The sequence below is a fragment of the Solanum pennellii genome, chromosome 12, assembly GCF_001406875.1.
Source record: "Solanum pennellii chromosome 12, SPENNV200".
Lineage (NCBI taxonomy): Eukaryota > Viridiplantae > Streptophyta > Magnoliopsida > Solanales > Solanaceae > Solanum > Solanum pennellii.
The window spans coordinates 915,542-937,902 of record NC_028648.1 but is presented as its reverse complement, the minus strand read 5'-3'; the positions used below and the strand labels follow the sequence as shown (position 1 = coordinate 937,902).

Below are 22,361 nucleotides of genomic sequence, written 5' to 3'. Positions count from 1 at the left end.
CGTTTCGTGAATTTCGAATCACAAAAATTCCATGGACTATAGCAAACGAAAATCCGCGAAATTTGCGTTTACCTTCTCTGGGTCTCGTTTGAACTTGAAAATACGTCTGTTTTTCCCGCGGGATGAACTCGATATATTGCCAATGTCTTAACGACATCCATGAAAAATTTCGGCCATTCTGTTTCAGGATTTTTGTATCACGTAAATTTCATGAACTATAGCACACGAACATCGGCAAAATCTGCGTTTACGTGATTTAGGGCTCGTTTGAACTTGAAAATGCACATGTTTTCCCTATAGGTCGAACTTGATACATTGCCAACGTCTTAACGGATGTCCATGAAAATTTTTGGCCATTTCATTTTGGGAGTTCCGGATCACGAAAATTTCATGGACTATAGTACACGAAAATCAACAAAAACTTCGTTTAACTGCTTTGGGCTTGTTTGAACTTGAAAATGCACCCGTTTTCCCCGCGGGACGAACTTGATACATTGCCAACATCGTAATGTACGTCCATGAATAATTCCCAAAAACTATTACATTTATTTAAGAATTATAAAGTTCAACAATGTTAACTAAAAAATCTAGCACGTAATTTATATAAGATCTGTTAAACAAATCCATAGAATTGGACGTGCTTATGACGTATAATCGGATACTTAAGGCGTAAGTCTTATGTAACTAAGCCCCACACTTTTAAGTCTAGGGGCATTTTGCTATGGCCGCACCATATATCCAGTCCTAACAGAGTTTTTTAAAACAATGATGCCTACTGTTATGTCTAGAAGCAATTTTTCTCTATTTTCAAAGTCTCTTCATTTCTTTCAGATTTGATTTTGTCTTTCTAAGAACATACATTATAAATGCCCATCTGATAAAAAGATATCAATATGTTGATTTATATAACATTTTCAGTTTTCAACAACTGAGCAAAATTGCCAGCAAAATGTTTCATATTCCTAGGTTTTGTTACATAACCAATGAACAATACATTTTCTTCTCTAGAATAAACTTGGGTATTGTTCTTCTAGTGCTACAAAATCACTGAGGATAATAACAACTTGTTCATAAACATAATGTTGATCTGCTTTGTTTGCTAAAGCTTTTGCCTAGATCACCAGTGATCTGCAATTCAGCTTTGCCTGAACATATCATTAGTGCAATGATTCGACGTTTAGCGCACAATAGTTCTGCTGTTTTTCTTTGTAACAGATTCAAGAATCTTGTACATCCATCCATCTAGCATGCCTATTACACAAAACAAATACCATGTTTGTCAGTATGTTCGACTACATGTTGAAGATCTCTGACAGGCTCATAACAGTTGGATTTCTTCTGCAAAAAAACAATTTGAGAGGGAGGGAAATGCCAGACAAGAAAAAGACTTTAAGATGATATAAGCCAAAAGCATCAAGTGATTTGTCAATTCATAACCGGTAAGACTTCTTAGTAAGTGGTAATGAAGAGAAAACATCCCAATCCAAATCCATCATTGCCATAATATCAGCATAAAAAATGGCATTGTACTTTGATAACAGGAAATGACATCAAAACCTAGTCACTCAAAATTTCTCACACCAGACATTGCTCAACATTTTTCGTGCACCTGGGGAAATGATTTTCACTTCTTCACAGATATTCAAGTCAAGAGCCTTTGGTTCAATTAAATGAGGAACATTTCGACTAGTAGTGTACAACAAATTATCAGGGAGTTATGGCTTTTAAGTGGTTTTCACCTTTATCAAATCATACAGCGAAGTATTAAAGGCAAACCTGTCAACGCAAATGTACCACCCAAAACTGCACAGAGCCGAGTGATGAAGTGCAGAAAACTGCGACGTTCTTCTCTAATGGTCACGGTGATTGGTGACAGATCATATAAGAAGTATACAGCTGCATAAAGCGGCAAAAGACACTCAGTGAAAGATGAAATACAGCAAGAGGAAAAGGGAGAAGGAGAGCAGAGACTCACCTGGCCATGTCCGTTCAAAATCATGGATGGGAGAAAAGTACTCCGTTACAGAAAATTGATTTGTTGGTAGAACTTCTTTTGATATATATCGATACTCAGTTGGAACAACCTACATGACAAAAAACAGAACGTAAAAATATGGAAGCACGAGAACACATCCAAAAGAAAAAAATCATTGTGATTCAACACTTATCTTCCCAAAAAAATTCACAAGGAAATCCAATTAAGCCAACCTGGATGCATGTTTCAACTAATGTTCCTTGTCAACACTGTTAGATCGTGTGAACCGTCACATCTAGTCTAATCTTGTTATAAAGGAGACATACCTATTTCAAATCTACAAAACACTTCCTCACATCTTCATTTTTTACCTTTATCCAAACACATAGAAATAATTATGTTGAGTGGCAGTAGAACTTGAACTAAGCCCTCTTTATTTTGTAAATTGTCCCATCTAGGAGTTTAAGTTTCTAGAGAGGAAACACTTTATTTGTTTATTTTCAGATTCGCCACCCTAAATGGTGAGGTTACTGGTCCAACGAATAAAATAGTGGAAAAGGCCACTGCTGGCCCATGGGACAGGATTTTGAAAAGAAGAACAAATCCGCTATTTTTTTTTCACACTGACGGTCAACAGTTGCAGATATTTAGCCGTGGTGAAGACTAAGATAATTAGGTCCCTACATTACAAGAAAAGAATGCAGTTTAGGACTTTAGTTCGGTTTGAATATCATACGCCACAAAATAATCCAATCAAATTACAGAAGCATGCAGCCATAAATACAAGTTTGTTCTTTCCATCACTTTAAGAAAGTTGCCCAAGTTTGTTTATTACACCACTTTAAGAAAGTTGGTCAAGGCTCCTTATGTTCAAAAGGAAAAAGATAGAAAGAAAGAATGGTCAAGGCTATGTTGAAACACTCTATGCAACGTATTCATAATAAACACTAAATTAGATCTTCACAAACCTTAATGTAATATTTGAATGTGCCACTTGTTCCACGCAGAATTCGTGATGTTCCATCTAGCGGGTTGTGAATACCTGGATATTTGGGCCCGAATGATAAATCATGGATGATATGGCTTACATTGACATGAGTAGACTTTTCAAAAATCTGCATTTTCAAAGGATGAAACTAAGAGTGAACAAATACTCTGGAAGAAGAGAAAAAGTATTACTTCAAAAGCTATTCTCTGAACGCTGCTGTAAATGCAACCTTTGAATAGAACTTCATGTACTTCAGAATATAGATTAAAATAAAAACAAAAATCAGCTTCTGCACTCAGACCAACTTAGGAACTATGGTATTGCTAATTTCTCTAAACTTGTTTCACAAACTATCTAGAAACTTACTGTACAACTTACTTTAGTATGGTATTGCTAATTTCTCTCTACTTTTTTTCACAAACTATCATAGATCAAAATACAAGCAAAATCAGAAAAGTAGCTTTAGCGCAATCAACCTTTTGTCATGCATAAGTTCAAAATAACTAGCAAGTTTGATTGAATCAGAGCTTTCACTTTACTTGAACCACCAATATATTACTTGATAGAACACCGGAAAGCTGACGGAAAGAACTGGCTAACTCTCCCACCATCGGGAGGGTTATTGCCCTAGTTTCTTAAACAAACTCTTTTTAGCATCTTCCAACTATACCGCCCTAATTTCAAGGATCACAACTGCTTACACAATTTGACCTGATAGATACCTTACAGTAAGACAGAGTTCAATGCAATAGTGCATGCTTTCCAACAGTTATATGTATTCCCATCAAATCTATAAAAAATTATAAAATATCAACAGAGCTGACCATTTGAGCAACAAAAATGTTCAACCCATGAACGGATAAATGGAAATTCCCAGCAACCCGCTGGACATCTAATACTCCATACACCTGCACGCAACAATGTCGGTATCAGTTGGTGCGACACTGCTATCGCGTACAGTTAGCCAAAGTGGCAGCATATTTTAGGCCCAAAGTGAAAAGGATGCCCGGGGTGGGGGCAGCGGGAATGGAATCACAGGTATGAGAACAAACATAATACAAAGCAACCAAAACAAATACCCTGCATCCTTCCCCATCAGCCAATGCTTGCTTAACCTTCTTGATCATATTCTGAGATTCTTCATCAATGCCCTGTAGATGGATCTTGTCTGAATCTTCATGATGTTCTTTGTGCACATCTGGTAATAATTGTTACTTAATACCATGTTATCAATTTGTAGGAGACTAATACTCAGTTGTGTTATGCAAGCTAGATCACAAACTAATCAACTTATATATCCATACAAATGGAATTTCTCAAGTTATTTGCGCTTTGTAAGTTAAATCCATTTATCCGATTCCAGAAAGACAGAATTTTGATAAAAGTCGCTAAGGTTTAACCAAAGCTCTCTATATTTGTCAAGAAATTAACATTAACATGATCAACGGCAAAGCCACACTAAGCAGGTTAAGGCAAAAGCATACCAGCATACAACTTGGACTTGGATAAAGAGCAGCAGTGAGTTAAACTAATGCTACTACCCAAATGCAGAAGAACCAAAAGCATTACCATGTTTATGAGCTTCACGTTCCTTCTCAACAAGGTCTGACAAATACTCAGTGCCAGTGATATGGCCATCACTGTTCAAGCGAAGCTGCAAAAACTCTCAACCTTAATTGCCGAAAAAGGCATGAAAAATGGATATGCTTGGGCATGAATCCACTATAGAGTATAGACTGAATCTGAAAATAAATGCGAATTTGTAGAGAAAGAAATTTGCAAATACTTTAAAAATGAAATAGAAGACAAATAACATATATCTTCATAATTTGCTTCAGTGTTACAAAGCTTGCAGGGATAAATTCACTAGCCTAACAGAATGAAACTGGGAAGGTGTTGATGCCAAGGTACACCTATTCAAATTTGTAAGATTTAAGACTTCCAGAAGTTCTAGCCTGATAATACCAAGTTAAGAAAGAATGAGAAATGTTGGGTGAATTACACTGACATTCCTAATTGCCAGTTACAACAAAGAGACCAGGTAGGGAATTATAATTAGTGTCCTACACATTGTGAGCATTGCATTTTTTATATGAACTGTTAACGGGAAATACAAGAAAAGTTAAAATGTCCATCTTTTTAACCTACATCTCTTTTGTGTTAGTTAACTTTTTCTTTTGGCTTTTAAGATACAGAGAATTTTTCTTATAGTATCAATAGCATTTAAAGATTCACTTTAGAAGGTAGGATGATGATAAGTAATTTTGAAATTGTAACAGAGGATGAGGATAAGTAATTATGACAAACTAGAATTGGCATCAAAATATCTTACCCACAATCGAAGCATGCACAAGCAATGCTGCTGTCATAACCATCAAAACTGGAGAAATTTTATGTTTGTTAAATTTTTAGATGCCACTATATAGTACCGATGACTAGATTGCAAGTTTTGGATACAATAAAATCAAACTCCCCCCTCCGGCCACCACCCATCCGCACACAGACACACACACAAAAAAAGAACAAATGACTAGATAACCAGCAAATTTAGAACATTCTTAGAAGAAGACAAACAAAAACAAAAGTGAAACCCAAAAGTATAGTAAAAACAGAACAATCCTTTTCTTCTTCCATTTCCCTGACACGCTCAAAAGATGTAGAAAAACAATTGCTATATGACAAACTAGAAATAAATGTTATGTTAACAAAACTTTTGACTGGAAAGGCACCAGAACAATTGTGTTGACTGTTGTAGGTCTGATAACATTTTAACAAATTGATTCATCCCATAAAACTTAGTCTATCTAAGGCATAAAAGTTTCTTTAACTAGAATCCAACCAAATTAACATTATGATCCCAGGCTCTTTTTATTTAGTAAGAAACACAATTTACTAAAACGCGTAACAATCTAACCGTGTTATGTGATGTTCTGTGCCTGTAGTACAAAACATTATCGTTTAGTTTTCAGTTCAATGAGCAGCAAAATTTGTTATTAGTCACAATAGACCGATTACCTTCCATATGTTTGTATCAAGATCTACTTCATGCTTCCCCGACATATCAATAGCATCCACACTAAGAACTACCGAAAAGAATAAATTGATCAACTGCCGAAACATTATGTAAGAAATATTCACAAATAAATAAACAAATACGGACAGCAAGTAGAGAATATTGACTTACCATCACAAGGTAGAGAGGGAAATGTCATATTTATGTGAATGGGAAGATTTTCTCCACGTCTCGAGTCAACAGACATCTGCACAGACGAAATTCACAGCACAAACTTCAAAGGAGATAGACTAAGCTAACTGAAGAAGATTTCATCAAAGAGATGTAAACTACCTGATGAACAGTATATATATTAAGATAGTAACTCAGTTCATGCAAGAACAATGTTACCATAATTAGCAGCCCCACAACGGAAACTGGTAATGAAAAAGAAGAAAGAGTAAAGTTAGTAAAGGAATCAAACTCAAGTAAAATACAGACACAAAATAAGCGAGAAATCTTCTAAATGTTCATTCAAAAGTAATTCTAAATCGATGAAGATGTTAGAGAGAATTGCCTGTGATATGTCACAGTAAAGCTCGGTTATAGGTAACACAGATAACGCACAAATATGTAGCATTTAGCACCAATCAAGTAAAGATCAACTTCACTTTTCATCCACATAAATAGTATGACATTCACCATCAATAGGTTGCATCCTCGTAATCTGTTACTTGCAAAATAGCTATCTTTTTCTATTATTAACATTCCAATCATCATGGTAATATGAGAAAAACAATTGGAGAGGGTGGCAGATAAGGATTGGAAGTTCTGCTATTCAACAATAATCAAGTGTCATGGTCATCTAGTCACTAAGAAAAGCCAGTAATTCAAATATTTAATACTCTCATCTGTAGAACATGAATAGTTACATATCAAACGAGTTCCAATATCTGATGAATAAATCTACCTAAAACATCTCCAATATCCAACTGATTTTCTCATTCTTTTGGCATTAGCTTCCTCAGTTGATGTTCCAAGGATTGCGTACTGGAATCAAGCCAATAGCTCAGAAGCAAGTGGTTCCATACGCCATATCCACCTAATAATCCTTTGGCAAGGAATCTGTGGAGGAAAATCGACGGTAGAGCAAGAACAAGGCCCAGTGCTTGTGGGACAAGGCCATATGGTTTCTACTTTCTAGTAGGAGCAATGAATTTGAGAAATTAGAACGTAAAGTGCCTGAATTTCAAGTCTATACTCTAGATAATAGAGAGAACAATTGATGAACACATCATTCGCCTGTTCTCCACAACAATCAAGCATGCACCTCTTCAAACCAATATCAATCAAAACACCTATACTTGATGAAGATGGTAGTGTAATTAAGAATTAAACCCATCCTCTAACAATGAGCCAAGAGTGCACTAAATAATTGTTGGATGTAAGTTCAAATGTTTTTCAATGAGAATATTTTATAGAATAAGAGTAGTCGCAAATCATGTCATCTGAATTCTATTATCAAAAACTAAAGAACCAAAGAGAAAGAAATCAAAGATGGCCAAAGCATAAAGGTGAAACTGTAACTAACACTCACAAGGATAAATAGAACTTTTCAAGACATTTCATTTCTAAACAGCAATCATACAAAGAAAAAGGTTACTACTTTATTCGAAGGCTTAAAAATATTCTCTTATAGTCATTTCCTAAGTTTGATGATCACATAGAAACTAGCTCATGATCATCCAAATAAATACAAAACGATTCCTAGGTTCCCACATAAAGTGAATAGAAGAGTAACACTGAATACATGGAATTGATCACTTATACCTCTATATGAATTCTAGAACGAGCCCACTACAGTAAAAACAATTAAGAATTCAGAGAATCAATCAACTATGCCTCATTCTCACATTAGGTAAGGTTGGCTACAAGATTCCTCTCTATTCATTCCACTCACAAGGGTAAATGAAACCTTTCAAGACTTTTCGTTTTTGATCAATTATGCCTCAATCCCAAATTGGTTGGATCAGCTGTATGAAGTCGTGGAACCAACCACTAATACTGTCTACATCACATCCCTTGGGATGCGACCCTTACCTGTTAATGCGGGATGCATTGTGCACCAGTCTTTCCTTTTTAGCTATATGAATTCTAGATGCAAGCCTATCTCATTAAAAACAATTACGAACGGATAGTGAGAATGAATAAACTATTCCTCATTCTCACATTAGTTAAGGTTAGCTATAAGAATCAACTTTATTCATTCCACTCACTGCAGGCCAATTTTGTAAACAAAAGAAAAAGCACAAAAATAAAAAGGACTAAGATCAAATACCGAAGGCGCCAAACTTAGTTTTCTGCAACAAATGTTCTTCAGCTCGCGGAAATGCATCAATAGCTCTTAATGCTTGCTTCACACCCATTTCTTTCCTCCTTTATTTCCAAGATTTGATAATGCTGTTCCAAATATATCAAATTCAGAACATCTTACACTTGAAAAACACAAGAAATTCATAGGCTTTCATATTTATTTTTATAAAAATGGGGGTTGGGATGGGGGAATCTAACTTTCACCAACGAGGTGAAAATGAACATAGTCAATCAACTGAGCTACTACGATTTCCCCAAGCTTTCATATTTATCCATCAATCAACCAATCAATTTTAACAAATGAAACATCCATTAAATCATTTTTTGCTCTAATCAATCCCAATTCATTCAAAATCCCAACTTTACTTGTAATTAACTATTCATTTTGCTCAAATCAAACCCAATTTAGGAAACAAAGCTAAAATTCATCATTTATAAGAAATCGAAACGAATTACACATAAGCCAAAAAATGAATTAACTTTACCCAATGCCCTGCTACATTTTAGAGAGAGAAAGTACCTATAATGTAGAGAGAGAATGTGCCCGGAAAACGAGACTCCGATCTCCGGCGCTTCTCATAAGAGGAAACAATGGAAGTCCGACGGAAAAATCAGAAATTACAATAAAATAATTTTGTTGACTACTTTTTTTTTAGTATTTAATACTTTTCGTATTAATTTTTACGTGTTCACTTTTAAGCTCGTTTGATATAAGAGTAATTTATTTAATATTAAATTTATATCTGATTAATCATTAAATATTATATTTTGTATATTTAAAATAAAATAACTCATATCGATATAACTTGTTCACACTTTTCTAATCGAACAAACATTTCATATTCAAAACGAATTAGCACAAAATTTTTAAAATAACTCATTTCAAAATAGTCTATACTCTAATCAAATGAATAAATTTAATTTTTTTAATCTTGATTTCATTATTCAAATATTGAATCTGATTAAGATTTTTATATAAGTTTTTTTTAATATATATTTTTTATTTTAAATAATAACAATTTAATATTTCTCTCTTGAGTGAATATAAAATATAAAACGAATCATGATATTATATTAAAATATATAGCATTAACAAAAATAGAAGTTATGAAATATATAAATCAAATAAGAAATAATAAAAATAAACATAATTTAAATTAAATCATTTTATGTAAAATCTAGAAAATAAATCTTAAGTATAATATTTCTTTCATTTGATTTTAATTTGACTTCTTAATTAACATCAATTGATATCTTTTTTTTTTAAATATCAAACTAAATTAAACTATTAGTATCTTTATTTCATTTTAATTCAATTTTTTTTATTTTTGTTGAACAATCCTATTAATAATTTATTTATTTTAATATATATAAGTTAGTTATCGTGATAGTATATTTAATTTGATACGTTAACTTTAATTTTTATTTTCTTTGCACATTTCTATTCAAAATTTTATTTATTTTTTATATGAGTAAGTTATCGAGATAATATACTTCATGAAATTTCATATATGAAGTTTGAAAAGATAGGATATATTTCATTGTTTTTATTTTATATTTACCAAGATAAAAAGTTTGTTTTCGAAAAAAAAATGTGAAAATATAGCAAAAAATATATATACTAAAAATAAAAATAAGTCACCTTCTCCACCATTTTTCTTCACAACAAAATATGCCTTTCAACTGAAACCGCCATTAACAAAAGCTTCGAACAGTCAGTCATATTTCTCTTTTATTTTTTTTCTTCATATTACCTCTTTGTATCCATATTTTGGTTAATCATCTAAATACCGAGAAATAAGGGAGAAAAGTACAATTTTTTATAAATTTTTTAAAATATTTTTTTGTTGGTTTTGGGTAATATCGATTACAAAATCAGTTTTTTTTCTTCTGTTTTTGTAAACCCATTTTGATCTGAAGCGTTAATTAATTTCTGGGTGTTGAAGATTTCAAGCGAATCTATTGATATACTGTTGTGGTAATATTTTTATTTTTTTTATATATTTATTTGTGTTTTGTTTGATTCTTAATTTATTGATATTGGGAGTTTGGTGTAACTGTAAGTATTTATTATATGTTTGAATTTATTCATTGGAAGTTAATGATTATTTGTCATTTGGCTTTTTATTTTATTTACTAATTGATTGTTGTAATCTGCTTGTCAATTAAAATGATTATGCTTTTGAAGAACTTAGATACTATTGTTTATGCTTATTTGGAAGTTAAGGAGTTTGTATATAGTAAAATGTGTTTGTGTATTAGCTCGGAACAAACCGTTTACTCAGTAATGTCATAGAGACGGGATTGAAGGGAGCGAAATGGATTGAGAGGATTCATAAAGCCGATCCTTTTTAGTTGAGGATTGAGGTGTAATAGTCAATTAAAGTCTTTTCACGTGAACTAGTAGCTTCTGCTAAGACGAAAACAACAACATACTCAGTATAATCCCATAAATTTTCAATCTTGGTTCTGTCTCTGGTAGTTGATTTACCTTAATGAACTAGAAACTACAATGTGTTGGCCTTTTCTGACAATAGATTGCTTTAAGTTAATGAAGTGAACACTTAGTTCCAGATTGAGGCATAATAGTAAATTAAAGTCTTCTCCTAGCAGCTCACAAGAGTGGATTTAGAGGCTAATCTTAGTCCCGCCTATAGCAGCTCACAAGAGTGGATTTAGAGGCTAATCTTAGTTCCGCCTCTAGCAGCTGATTTACCTTAATGAACTAGACATTACAATGTGAGGGCCTTTTCTGACCATAGATCGCACTAAGTTTGATGAAGTAACACTTAAATCTGTTGTTGGATTATTTGGTTAGTTACTTATCAAATTTCTATAGTTGGATCACTAGCCATAGTAGTTGCTGGTGTGGATTATGTTTTGACCTTCAAGTGGAGTGGAAGTTAAGTTATTTAGCATGCGATACTACATGCAATTGGAAATTAGAGGAGCATAACTATTGAAAATTAGTCATTGTTAATCATCGTTGCAAACATAAATAGACACATACGAAAGCCTAGTCTAGATGATCTCATTTTTTTAAGAGGCGGCACACACACTTCAACTTGGTATCAAAGGAAGCAGAGCTCATGAATTCAAGTCTGTCTGGCACTCATAAATAAAACATGTTTTTACCCACTTGGCATAAGGAAAAAAAGTCATTTCTACCCATGATTGACCGTGTTGCAGGTCTTATTGAGAAAAAAAGAAGGAAAATGTCATCTCTCTAACAGGTTAATCTTCTAGATGACATTCAACCATTTTTAGAAGACATTTGACCTTCTGCTCAAAACTGTTCAACAGAATTTTGTGAATGATGTAGGGTATGGCTTTTGTTGTGCAGCATTTAGGAATATTGATTCTGGTGTGCAGCCAACTCGTGTAAAGTTCTGCATTTCAAATGTGAGAGATATTGTTAACTACTCCAGCTCATTGTGGGTGTATTTTGTGTCCTCAAGTCATTCTTTGCATGGGCGGACTAGACTATTGTTAGTCGCTGTGCAATGACCTAACAAGTTGATAGTGGCTAATGAACTTCGGATGTTTTCTTTAACTATACTTTTAAGATATATAGTTTAACATCTTGTATGGTGTAACTTAAGCATCAATTAGCCCTACTGAGGATATGAAGTGAGGAGGAGACACTGATGACAAAGTTTGATGAAAGGATAACTTGTGTGCTTGTGTGTGTGCGGACACGCTCTCAAACACATGCCTTAGTTTCGCATCTCCTTGTAGGGTCAGGAAAAGTTTTTTGATCTTGCATTTTATTTAGTGAATCTCCTTAGTTGCAAACTTCTGTGGGGTTAGGCAATGATGGGGAGCTCTTAAAACAACCCCGTTTTTCTAAGATTCTTAGAAGAATGGGGAATTTTTCTCGCGGACAGCGGTGTTCTGGTCGCTAATTTTCTCCGAGGATACATAAGATACCATTTGTAACTGGCAGATTTGGCACCCGTGTCGGCATGACATGGGTGTGGGATCTACACTTGATTTGGTCAACTTACCTTGGGTGCTTTGACTACATCTATGACCGAGAAGTATAGTTTGATTAGGTATTTGGCTCGATTTTTGGGTTTATGACATATATATATAGTTGCATTAAGCATGAAAATGGTTTGCTATTACGCGAGATATTTTACAAATAAAAACAATTAGGTGTTTATAAAGAATTAATGTATTAGTTTCGGTGTCACAACTTTAATTAATCGAGATATATACTTTGTAGTCATAGTATACATTTATTGTCCGGACACCCATATTCACATTCGCATTAGTATTCCCGAATCCCAAAATTTATGTGATGAAGAATATGACCTTTAGATTCGCACCTATATTGAATATCTACACCCGAGTCTGACTAATTTAGGTCTTGAGAGTGCATTCAACAAAAATGTTTAGTATATAATAGACTGAAGATGATGTGAATGTGAGATGACTTTTAACCTTTACTCTTGTTAGATCAGTTTGTGTCTTTCACCTCTCCCTCTCCGCCCCTGTCTCCCTCTTCCTCTACCTTTACCTCTACCTCTCCGCACCGATCTCCCTCTTCCTCTACCTCGACCTCTCCGCCTCCGTCTTCTTCTCTATTTCATTTTCATATCTTCGATTCGTTAAAGCAAGTAATCCTCTACTTAAGTTTTTTTCTTGTTATGCTCTTTACAACTTTATTAATTGTATGTTCTTTCCTTTCCTGGTGTTATGCAGGTAGTCGTGTTTTTTTCCTTTGAAGTATTGAAATCGTGATCTCAACTCTCAGATCTGTTTATGCATCTGCTGTTATATATGGGCTGAGATATATATTTCATGGGTGGCGCAGAGGATGATGAACCACTCTCAAAACGTGTGAAAGTATCATTTAGAGAATCAGCAGATCGTTCGAACGGGACATTTCTTAGGGATCCTGTAAGTTCCCCATTGAGTGACTTGATGGTTCGTCCTCTGGAAATTCAAGGGGACGATGAGGTTGTTGGTAGAAAAGGAGTAGTCAAGAAAGTTGAATTAGTTCAGATCATAACCGAGACGTTATATTCTCTTGGCTATAAGAAGGCGGGGGCGCAACTAGAGGAAGAGTCAGGCATACCTTTGCACCCCTCTCTAGTAAATTTATTTATGCAGCAAATCCTTGATGGGAAATGGGATGAAAGTATAGCCACATTGCATAAAATTGGTCTTGTGGATGAAAAAATTGTGAAGTTGGCATCTTTTATGATACTGGAGCAGAAGTTCTTTGAACTGTTAGACAGAGAAAAAGTCATGGATGCTTTGAAGACATTGAGGACTGAAATTGCACCTCTTTGCATAAATAGCGATAGAGTCCGCGATCTTTCATTCTGTATTATATCACCTTCACAACAGGTTGTCTCAGGGGAGTCAGGTCCAGAAATAATGAAAATAAAATTAAGGACAAAGCTACTAGAAGAATTGCAGGGACTGTTTCCCACAACAGTCATGCCTCCCGAAAATAGATTGATCCATCTGGTTGAACAGGGGCTTGAATTTCAACTGGGATCTTGTTCTCTTCACAACTCGTTAATCAATGACATGTCATTGCTCACTGATCACCATTGTGGAATAGATCAGATTCCATCTCAGACTTTGCAGGTTAGATCACATTTGAGTCTTGATACTTGTTTAACCTGCAAGCATTATCATTCCAGGATTGGTTGTCAGTCAATTGCATTATTAATCACCTTTTAACTTATTCCATCTGTGTTTAAGTTTATATATCAGTGATAGGTCTGAGGTGATGTGTTGATGAAGTGTTGAGTTTGTGCTTTCTATTGTGTAAAATTTTGGTTATTCCATATTTGGTTATGCTGTCATTGTGTCGATTGTGTTTTTCCTATATTTTATTCAGCAGAAGTACAAGTATGTGTATAAGGAATAAGTAGAATTTATCAAATTTTATCTACTCTAGACCTCTTTTGTGTCTGTGATAGAAGTCTAGGCATATTGCTGTCTACTCAACGATAATCCTTCTACAATACTGTAATATTCCTACCTTGCCTTTGCTGGAATGGAGGGAAAATGTGAAGTCCAAGATTCATATAGTAAACGACGTGTACAGTGCCGATAGATGAGAACTACACAGTTATTCCACTTTATTGTTCTTTTCCTTCATTCTTTCATTTTGGAATCATGGTTTAGATGTTCTAGATTTGAATGAGACCTGTCGAAGTGGGTTATTGATTATCTTCCGTAGATATCAAAAAGGATGTATACCCATGTATTTCCCCGTCCTTGCAAATTATGCAGAAAAGTTTGATATGTGATGACTTGGTTTGAGTTTTTCTTGTAGTGTCCTTGTATAGAGCTTGATTGCATGTATTACTCATACACAGGTTTTTTTTCCTTCTTCGAACAATAATATCATTGAATTGACTATGATTGGTAGAAGGGCTTAGATCATTTTTTTGGTTTTTGAGAATGAAGGGGTTTAGATCAATTATTGAAAGCTGAGAGTAAAAGAAATAAGAGAGGGGTTTATTGATCACGTTGAGCTCTAATCCTTTCTTCATTGTTTGTCGTGCACCAGATATTAGAAGGACACAAAGATGAAGTCTGGTTTTTGGAGTTCTCTCATAACGGGAAGTGTTTGGCCTCGTCATCTGCTGATTGTTCAGTAATTATATGGGAGGTAAGTTTAATTGCTCTTAAGTATTGCTCAACAGATTTTTGCTTTATCAAAGGTCCTCTTGACTAATGCTTGTTATATCCTTTATTATTTATTTTAATTAAACTTTTCTCCATTGAATTTCTTCTCTCTTTGCACCCGGTGCCATGATTTTCTTGCATGATCTTTATCCTTTTCTTTTTTACTTTAACTAATATTTTCAGAAAAAAGTTGCACTATTTTTGCTTCACTTTTCCATGCTGTGCCACAAATGAAATGTTTCTTTTTTGTAGATTCCACTGATGTATCTTTAGTATGACAGTAGAAAGTCCTTCGTCCATTTCTATAACTGATAAACCTTTAGAGAGAGTAGCTCCTCTTCCGCTCTAGAACTCTAACAATACCAACTTCTTTCTTTTTCATCATCACACTAGCTATCTTTCCTTATTCCTTTCTGATTGTGTTCTTTCCCATGTTAGTCTTAACGAGATAACCATATCCTCAGCTATTTTTACCAATACATCTTTATGATCAAGTCTTGCTTCCCAAATGATTCTCAATTTATTCATATTTTATCCTACAATACCATTTAAACATTGTGTAACATTCATTCTCCGACCTAAAGAATCCTGCTATAGGTGTATATGATTTTGGTAAAAGATCTAAACAGATGGGTTTTCTGGTTCTCTTTCCCAGGGGTAGGTAGTTCAGAGAACAAGGGAAAAGTGAGCTGTTATTGCTGAAAAACTAAATTTTAATGGTAGATTTGACTGACGATTTATGTTCACCTCTCAATTATTTTGCCCTTCTGCAGGTGAAGTTGGATGGAAGGTTATGCTTGAAGCACAAAGTTATTGGTCATGAGGAGCCTGTGTGCTTTGTATCATGGAGCCCTGATGATAGTCAGCTTCTCACCTGTGGCCTGGAAGAGGTCGTTAGACTGTGGGATGTAGACTCCGGTGAGTGTATACGTCTTTATGAGAAAAATGGTCTTGGTTTTATTTCGTGTGGATGGGCTCCAGATGGGGAAAGGATATTTTGTGGTGTTACTAACAAAAGCATTAGCATGTGGGATCTTGAAGGGAAAGAGCTGCGGTGTTGGAAAGGCCATCGGATTACTAAAATAGCTGATTTGGGGATAACAAGTGATGGGAAACAGATGGTCTCTCTTTGTAAAAATAATGTGATACTGTTAGTTGGATTGGAATCAAAAACAGAGAAAATAATTGTAGAGGATGAAGCAATAACTTCATTTGTATTGTCCGCAGACGGTAAATACGTATTGGTAAGTCTGTTGAATCAAGAAATCCATCTCTGGAGTATAGATGGGGTTATAAAACTCGTACACATTTATAAAGGCCATAAGCAAGAACGCTTCATCATAAAGCCTTGCTTTGGTGGAATTCGTCAAGCTTTCATCGCCAGTGGAAGTGAGGATTCACAGGTACTTCTTTCGTTGGTTGAGAAACCAAATCTTTTTGTTGTTATGATTTGTATGCTTAGTTGCACATTCAAGCAATTTGACAATTCTACTATCATCAAATTAGACAGGCGTCTTTTCAGATGGTTTTTGACCCTAAATTCAGCGTTTTCATGACCAGGATAGAACTTCCTTTGTTTTTTTTGACCCTTCCCTCTTTTTTATTAACAATCAAAGTATAAGGTTCAAGACCAGCCCGTGACAATGTCCTGCGTTTTTTTTTACTTTGTTTATGCTTTGACATCTTTATTGTCGTGGAAAGAATACTTTCTTATTGTTATTTCCGGGGGAGAGAAAGTGATCTTGATCTAATACCATATTTCAGGTATATATATGGGACAGATGCTCACAACAACTCCTCCGGAAGTTAGCTGGACATTCTGGGACTGTCAACTGTGTTAGTTGGAACCCAGCAAATCCTCATATGCTGGCATCAGGAAGTGATGATCAGACCATTCGCATATGGGGTTTAAATCCTGCAAACGTGATGAAGCACAATGACGAGGGAGCTGTAAGTAATTGTGTGGGCGACTGCCATTGCAGAACGTGAATTCTTGGAGGTGGAATGAGCGAGTGAGTCGTTACAAGATCTCTCTCCATAACCAGTTGCTTTCGATGTGTAATCTCTTTACATCATTAAGCTTAACCTTTAAGACAAACAAGAATGTACAACTTGCATTCAGTTCAGAAATAAATGTTGAACTTCTCCATCTCTCTCTCTCTCTTTTTGGTTGATTCCTGTGGGTTCTGTTGTTACTGCTTGTTGTGTTTTTGCTTTTCGTGAGCTAAGGGTCTATCGTAAACAAACTCTCTACCTGTCAAGGTAGGGGTAAGATCTACGTACATTTTACTCTCCCAAAGTTTGCGTGTACATATCAATTATTTGCTGCTATTGACTTGGGTTTTAACCCAATTCAAGTCGAAATATGATTATTTTTTTTGATATATGCTCATAGCTTAAAATTTTATCGGCATAATACATAAATGTGCCTTTTGATTTGGCTTCAAATTACATTTATGCCCTTCAACTTTGGATGTGCACAAATAGACATTTAAACTTGCATAAAGTTGAAAAAATAGACACACATGTCATCCTACATGTCATTTTTTTCCTACGTGGTGTCCTACGTGTATTGTGTCATGTAGGACTCATGTGTTTATTTATTTAAAAGTTGGATAGTTAAAGTGTCTGTTTGTACATTATGAAAGTTGGAGGTCAAAGTTAAAATTTGAAACCAAGTTTAGGGTCCAATATATGTATTATGTCAAATTTTATCAGTCAATTTCAGATATTTTGTCCAAACAAAAAACATCTTCAACATGTGTTTTTCTAATCGAACGTATTCGTTCGATGAAAATTGACCGATTTCCAGTAGTATAAATTAGACACAGTGTCTCTATTTGGTTTACCATCACATGAGATCATCATAATCAATATCAAAACAAGAATTTTCATCTAAATGGTCGAGATTTAGAATATAAAGAAGTAAAAGATACTAAAAAGGCTAAAGTGAATAATATTTTTTTAAAATGTGTAAATATACAATAAATTCATTAAATCCAACAATTGTTTGGACAATTTGTGATTTGAGCCGATTAATAAATACATCATCTCTCAATAATAAACAAAAACAAACATACGTTTTATGTATAATTAAAAAAAATGATGATCATACATCAAATCAATCAATCAAACTTACAATAAGAATATCAAACATCGAGATTTTTTTTATTCAAAATCGTTATTTTATTTTTTATTTTTTGTAATTATTAATTTTAAGAAGCTGCGGCGGCCGCGGCGGGAGCGGGAGCATTAGCAGGAGCATCAGCACCAGCTGAACAAATAGCTGGAGTTTGTTTTCCCTTAAAAGTTGGCTTAATATTTTCACAACTTGATTTTGCTGGTCCTTCTTTACCACTATATGAAATGTCAACATCTCCAACTTCAACACCTTCACATGGTGAGCCTTTGCTACAAGTTAGTGAGACTGCATTATGAGTTCTTGATGTACCTTTTATGTTTTGGATAGACACCTTGCTAATCTTCACTTGTGAAGGCAACTACAAAAAGAATTACAAAAAAGAATCGTGAAATATCGAGTATAAAGATTATCGTTGTACGTGAGACTTAGAGGTATAAGTAAGTAAGAGTATGCATAATACGTATAGTGTATGTATGTGCATAGTGGGTGGGTTGGGCCGCTTTTGAACTTCAGACCAACGATCTGATGTTGGAAAAGTGATTAACTCTGGCAAGACAAAAGTGGTTATTTTTTGCAAATTAGCTAGATAAAGTGGTCAACTATATCTATTAAGAGAAGAAAAACAATGCACAACAGATTAAATGTGATTCATTGTGACACATTTTGAAAACTTTAGACCAATGGTCTAATTTTTAAGAAGTTTTCAAAAAGTGGCTAGTTTTTAAATAAAAGCAACAAAAAGTGGTTATTTTTGTAAATTAGCTAGATAAATTGGTCAACTATATCTATTAAGAGAAGAAAAACAATGGACAATAGATTAAATGTGATTCATTGGGACACATTTTGAAAACTTTAGACCAATGGTCTAATTTTTAAGAAGTTTTCAAAAAGTGGCTAGTTTTTAAATAAAAGCAACAAAAAGTGGTTATTTTTGTAAATTAGCTAGATAAAGCGGTCAACTATATCTATTAAGAGAAGAAAAACAATGCACAATAGATTAAATGTAATTCATTGGGACACATTTTGAAAACTTTAGACCAATGGTCTAATTTTTAAGAAGTTTTCAAAAAAGTGGCTAGTTTTTAAATAAAAGCAACAAAAAGTGGTTATTTTTGTAAAAGTAACCATGTAGTATGCGATATATATAGCGTTAAATGTGTATGAGGTGTTATTTTTATTTAAAAGAATGTGAAAATCTCAATCATGTGAACTACTAGATCGAGCGATATATACTTACGTCTTTGTTGCATTTTCCACTTGGGCAATAAACTTGATCAATGACAATAGGGTTGCTAACATTTTGCACAATGATATCTTCAAAATGTATATCAGATACAACACCAGGATGTGAAGCAGGCCATGTCTTGATCCTAACACCATTATCAGTGCTAACTAAAGTGCAATTTTTAACAAAAACACCAACAACTGGCTTTTCACCAGGATTTCCACCAAGGGAACCAACACTAATACCATGACCAGGTCCACAAGTGACTTTAGTGATGTAAAGTTGTTCCGTTTCATCGCCAATGGAGATACAATCATCTCCCGTGGAGAAAGCAGACTCTGTGATATTCACAGAGCTTGCTCTCGCCACGTGGATTCCATCAGTGTTCGGGCTATCAGCCGGAGCACTGACATTGAATTTGGTGAATGTTATGTTCTTGCATTGGTTAACATTCACATGGAATGCTTTGCTATCCAATGTTGTTATGTCCTTGATTATGGAATTTGTGAGGGAGTTGAAGCTCAAATTCTACACCAAAATAAAACACAAAATAGCGTTAGTTAGCACGCGTTTGCTCGTGTGAAAAATAGATTTTAAAAGTTTGATCAAACAGAAACACGAACTTACATTGGGAAGCTTGGTGCACTTTTTTGACTTTTTGCATTCCCATGCTTCTTTACCTTGACCATCAAGTGTTCCACCACCAGACATTGTGAAGAAATCAAGTTTGTTGACTGTTAACCATTCACCAGTCTTGATTGCATTAGGGTCCGTTGGTGCTTTCAAAATGGCTTGAATTTGAAGTTCAATAGGGCCTTTGCATGGTCCTTCTAATTTCACTTGGTTCATTTGAAATGTTCCTTTTGGGATCACGATTGTACTTGGACTTGTTGATGCACATGCCTCTTTAAAAGCTTTTCCAACAGCCTAAAACATTATAATAATGTTGTATAATATTAGCTTTGAAGATATCATAATGTGTCTGATCAGCTTTTGTGTAATTTGATTATGTAATATGACACTCAGACATATAAATTTTGTGATTTGATTGTAAACTTAATCTTACGTGATTGTAGTTCATTTCATAATCGCTAGACATCGATCGTGACTGAGTCAAAAATATTAATAAAAGGGAGTATTTTAAAAATATTACATTTGAGATTTTAACCTATGTCCTAAAGAAAATTTTGTCTTTATATATGTAACTGACATTCAACGATTCATAATCATTTTTATCTTAATTTATGCATTATGATTTTTAAGCGAATGAGATTCAACTGAATATAGCTAGGCCACATGACCACATCCTTCGATGGTAATAACTTACTTATTTTATTCATCGTTTAAAAACAAAGTGATTTTTTTTTTTAATGAAAGTAGGTTGAAATCAACAAAATAATGAGAGAAAAAAATGCATGACTTACCTCACTAATATCAGCATTGGCTGTGGCACCATATTTGGTTATATCAAAAGTTGCATTTTGAGATTCTCCAAAATGTGCTAGAAATAACACACCCAATCCAAAATAAACAAACTTGATTTTCATATCCATTTTTTTTTTCTTTTTTTGAATTTTTTTTTTATGTTTTTTTTCTTTTTGGAGTAATACTTCAATTTATGAATTTGTAAAGTGAATGTTGAAGCCTTTTTATAGTGTAAAAAAATTGGCACAATTGAAACATTCTACCTATTTTAAACCATAGATTGTATTGCGGAGAAGAAGTTGAAAATTAGTTGTATATGGTCTAAATTTTTTTTCTTTTTTTTAATGATTTATTTTACCACTTATAATTTTCTTGTTTTTTTTTTAAAAAAAAGATGGGGCTAGGACAGGAGCGGATTTAGAAGGTAGTGAGGGGTTCACTCGAACATTTTCTGTAAAAATTTATATGATATATTAAACATATGTTTAAAATTTTTTTTATAAAGATTTTGAACGTCTTGGAATATAAGATTAAAGGTCAACCTAGTGGTTGATAGGTTTAAAATTTATCATAAAAAATTTCAAGTTCAAATCTCTCACACTATATTTTTGATTTTTCGAACTGCCTTGGTGAAAATCTTGAATTTGGCATAAGTGTAGATATAGGGACAGTGGCGGAGTCAAAAATAGATCAACACCCCTTCGTCGAAAAACTACATTGTGTAGCTAGATACATATATAAATATTAAAAATATTCTTTGGATTCTAAGTGACTTCACTTCTTTATGTTTTGACACCCGTTAATCAAAATTGGACTCTTGTCACTGGATTAGAGTAGGGATAGGGTAACATGGAGGGGATTCTAGGGTGGAAAATCGAACGTTCACCAGTGAAGTGCATGAGAGTTCATGTAACCAACTAAGATACTATGATTCTTCACTTTCCTGTTTTACTTAGTTTAAAAGTACAATAGAAAATAAATTTTCGTGTATTATTTTAAAATATAAAATTACTATTTCTTTATTATGATATATTTGGATTTCTTGTCCTACGACAGTCTATAAACTTATATCCATTTTTTCTAACATCTTTACTTTTGTATTTCTTTCCAAGAATATCCTTTAATTTTTTTTAAAAAAAATACAAACACATTATTGTGGAAGTTTTATAAATAATAATCTTAACAAAAAAAAATATTAGAGTATTTCTATTTGGGTTGTGGTTTGTATATACCTATATATTTGGGACTTGTTGGGATGGTCGGGGTAGAATTTGAGGGCGTAGGTAGGGGTGTCAATGGTTTATAAAAACCCGATTTAACCGATCGAACTGAATTGTATTGAATTAAATTTTTAATTTTCTTGAATAAAATCGACAATTTTATATAAATTTATAATTGTATGAAATAATTAGAGAAGATTATTATTTGATAAAATTAATTGAAAAAATGTCGAACCATACCAAATAATATATGTATATAATAATAATGGAAACAAGAACATAATTAACACTCAAAGTTCTAACACTATAAAATTTTATTTTTGATTTTGAAAAGTGTAATTCAATTCGAAGTCAAATAAATTTG

At 33.8% G+C, this 22,361-nt stretch overlaps 3 protein-coding genes across 4 annotated transcripts; 1 reads left to right on the top strand and 2 right to left on the bottom strand.

Annotated features, from left to right (window-relative positions):
* Positions 1-873: 873 nt before the first annotated feature.
* LOC107005235 (endoplasmic reticulum-Golgi intermediate compartment protein 3) lies at positions 874-8,997 on the bottom strand. Its single transcript, XM_015203772.2, has 12 exons — positions 8,849-8,997; positions 8,294-8,415; positions 6,310-6,392; positions 6,148-6,223; positions 5,979-6,046; positions 4,533-4,617; positions 4,043-4,161; positions 3,788-3,871; positions 2,944-3,090; positions 1,976-2,084; positions 1,777-1,896; positions 874-1,251 (listed from the first exon to the last, which is right to left on the bottom strand). The coding sequence occupies exons 2-12, from the start codon at positions 8,379-8,381 to the stop codon at positions 1,178-1,180; spliced, it is 1,053 nt and encodes a 350-aa protein (XP_015059258.1). The 5' UTR covers positions 8,382-8,415; positions 8,849-8,997; the 3' UTR covers positions 874-1,177.
* Positions 8,998-9,966: 969 nt separating this feature from the next.
* On the top strand, positions 9,967-17,134 carry LOC107005623 (WD repeat-containing protein 26 homolog). Of its 2 annotated transcripts, none has more exons than XM_015204264.2 (5): positions 9,967-10,306; positions 13,036-13,932; positions 14,867-14,968; positions 15,759-16,388; positions 16,750-17,134. In XM_015204264.2, exons 2-5 carry the CDS (start codon positions 13,135-13,137, stop codon positions 16,972-16,974), a joined length of 1,755 nt encoding a protein of 584 aa, XP_015059750.1. In that variant the 5' UTR covers positions 9,967-10,306; positions 13,036-13,134; the 3' UTR covers positions 16,975-17,134. The 2 variants fall into 2 exon arrangements, with proteins under 2 accessions (XP_015059750.1, XP_015059751.1); XM_015204265.2 differs by having other exon boundaries at positions 9,971-10,042; positions 16,750-17,129.
* An 840-nt stretch (positions 17,135-17,974) lies between these two features.
* LOC107005867 (polygalacturonase-like) lies at positions 17,975-20,966 on the bottom strand. The gene is made up of 4 exons (XM_015204517.2): positions 20,777-20,966; positions 19,980-20,279; positions 19,365-19,880; positions 17,975-18,485 (listed from the first exon to the last, which is right to left on the bottom strand). Exons 1-4 carry the CDS (start codon positions 20,903-20,905, stop codon positions 18,201-18,203), a joined length of 1,230 nt encoding a protein of 409 aa, XP_015060003.1. The 5' UTR covers positions 20,906-20,966; the 3' UTR covers positions 17,975-18,200.
* Positions 20,967-22,361: the final 1,395 nt, after the last annotated feature.

What these genes read in the sequence shown, in the direction of transcription:
- LOC107005235 (XM_015203772.2), bottom strand. Translation starts at nt 8,381, where the DNA reads ATGGGTGTGAAGCAAGCATTAAGAGCTATTGATGCATTTCCGCGAGCT. An exon ending in CATTCAAATATTACATTAAG is followed by an intron (nt 2,085 to 2,943) that starts GTTTGTGAAGAT and finishes TTTGTCATGTAG; the next exon opens with GTTGTTCCAACTGAGTATCG. An exon ending in TGGTACATTTGCGTTGACAG is followed by an intron (nt 1,252 to 1,776) that starts GTTTGCCTTTAA and finishes TTTGTGTAATAG; the next exon opens with GCATGCTAGATGGATGGATG.
- LOC107005867 (XM_015204517.2), bottom strand. Translation starts at nt 20,905, where the DNA reads ATGGATATGAAAATCAAGTTTGTTTATTTTGGATTGGGTGTGTTATTT. An exon ending in CCAATGCTGATATTAGTGAG is followed by an intron (nt 20,280 to 20,776) that starts GTAAGTCATGCA and finishes ATAATGTTTTAG; the next exon opens with GCTGTTGGAAAAGCTTTTAA. An exon ending in AGTGCACCAAGCTTCCCAAT is followed by an intron (nt 19,881 to 19,979) that starts GTAAGTTCGTGT and finishes ATTTTGGTGTAG; the next exon opens with AATTTGAGCTTCAACTCCCT.
- LOC107005623 (XM_015204264.2), top strand. Translation starts at nt 13,135, where the DNA reads ATGGGTGGCGCAGAGGATGATGAACCACTCTCAAAACGTGTGAAAGTA. An exon ending in GTTCAGTAATTATATGGGAG is followed by an intron (nt 14,969 to 15,758) that starts GTAAGTTTAATT and finishes GCCCTTCTGCAG; the next exon opens with GTGAAGTTGGATGGAAGGTT. An exon ending in GTGGAAGTGAGGATTCACAG is followed by an intron (nt 16,389 to 16,749) that starts GTACTTCTTTCG and finishes ACCATATTTCAG; the next exon opens with GTATATATATGGGACAGATG.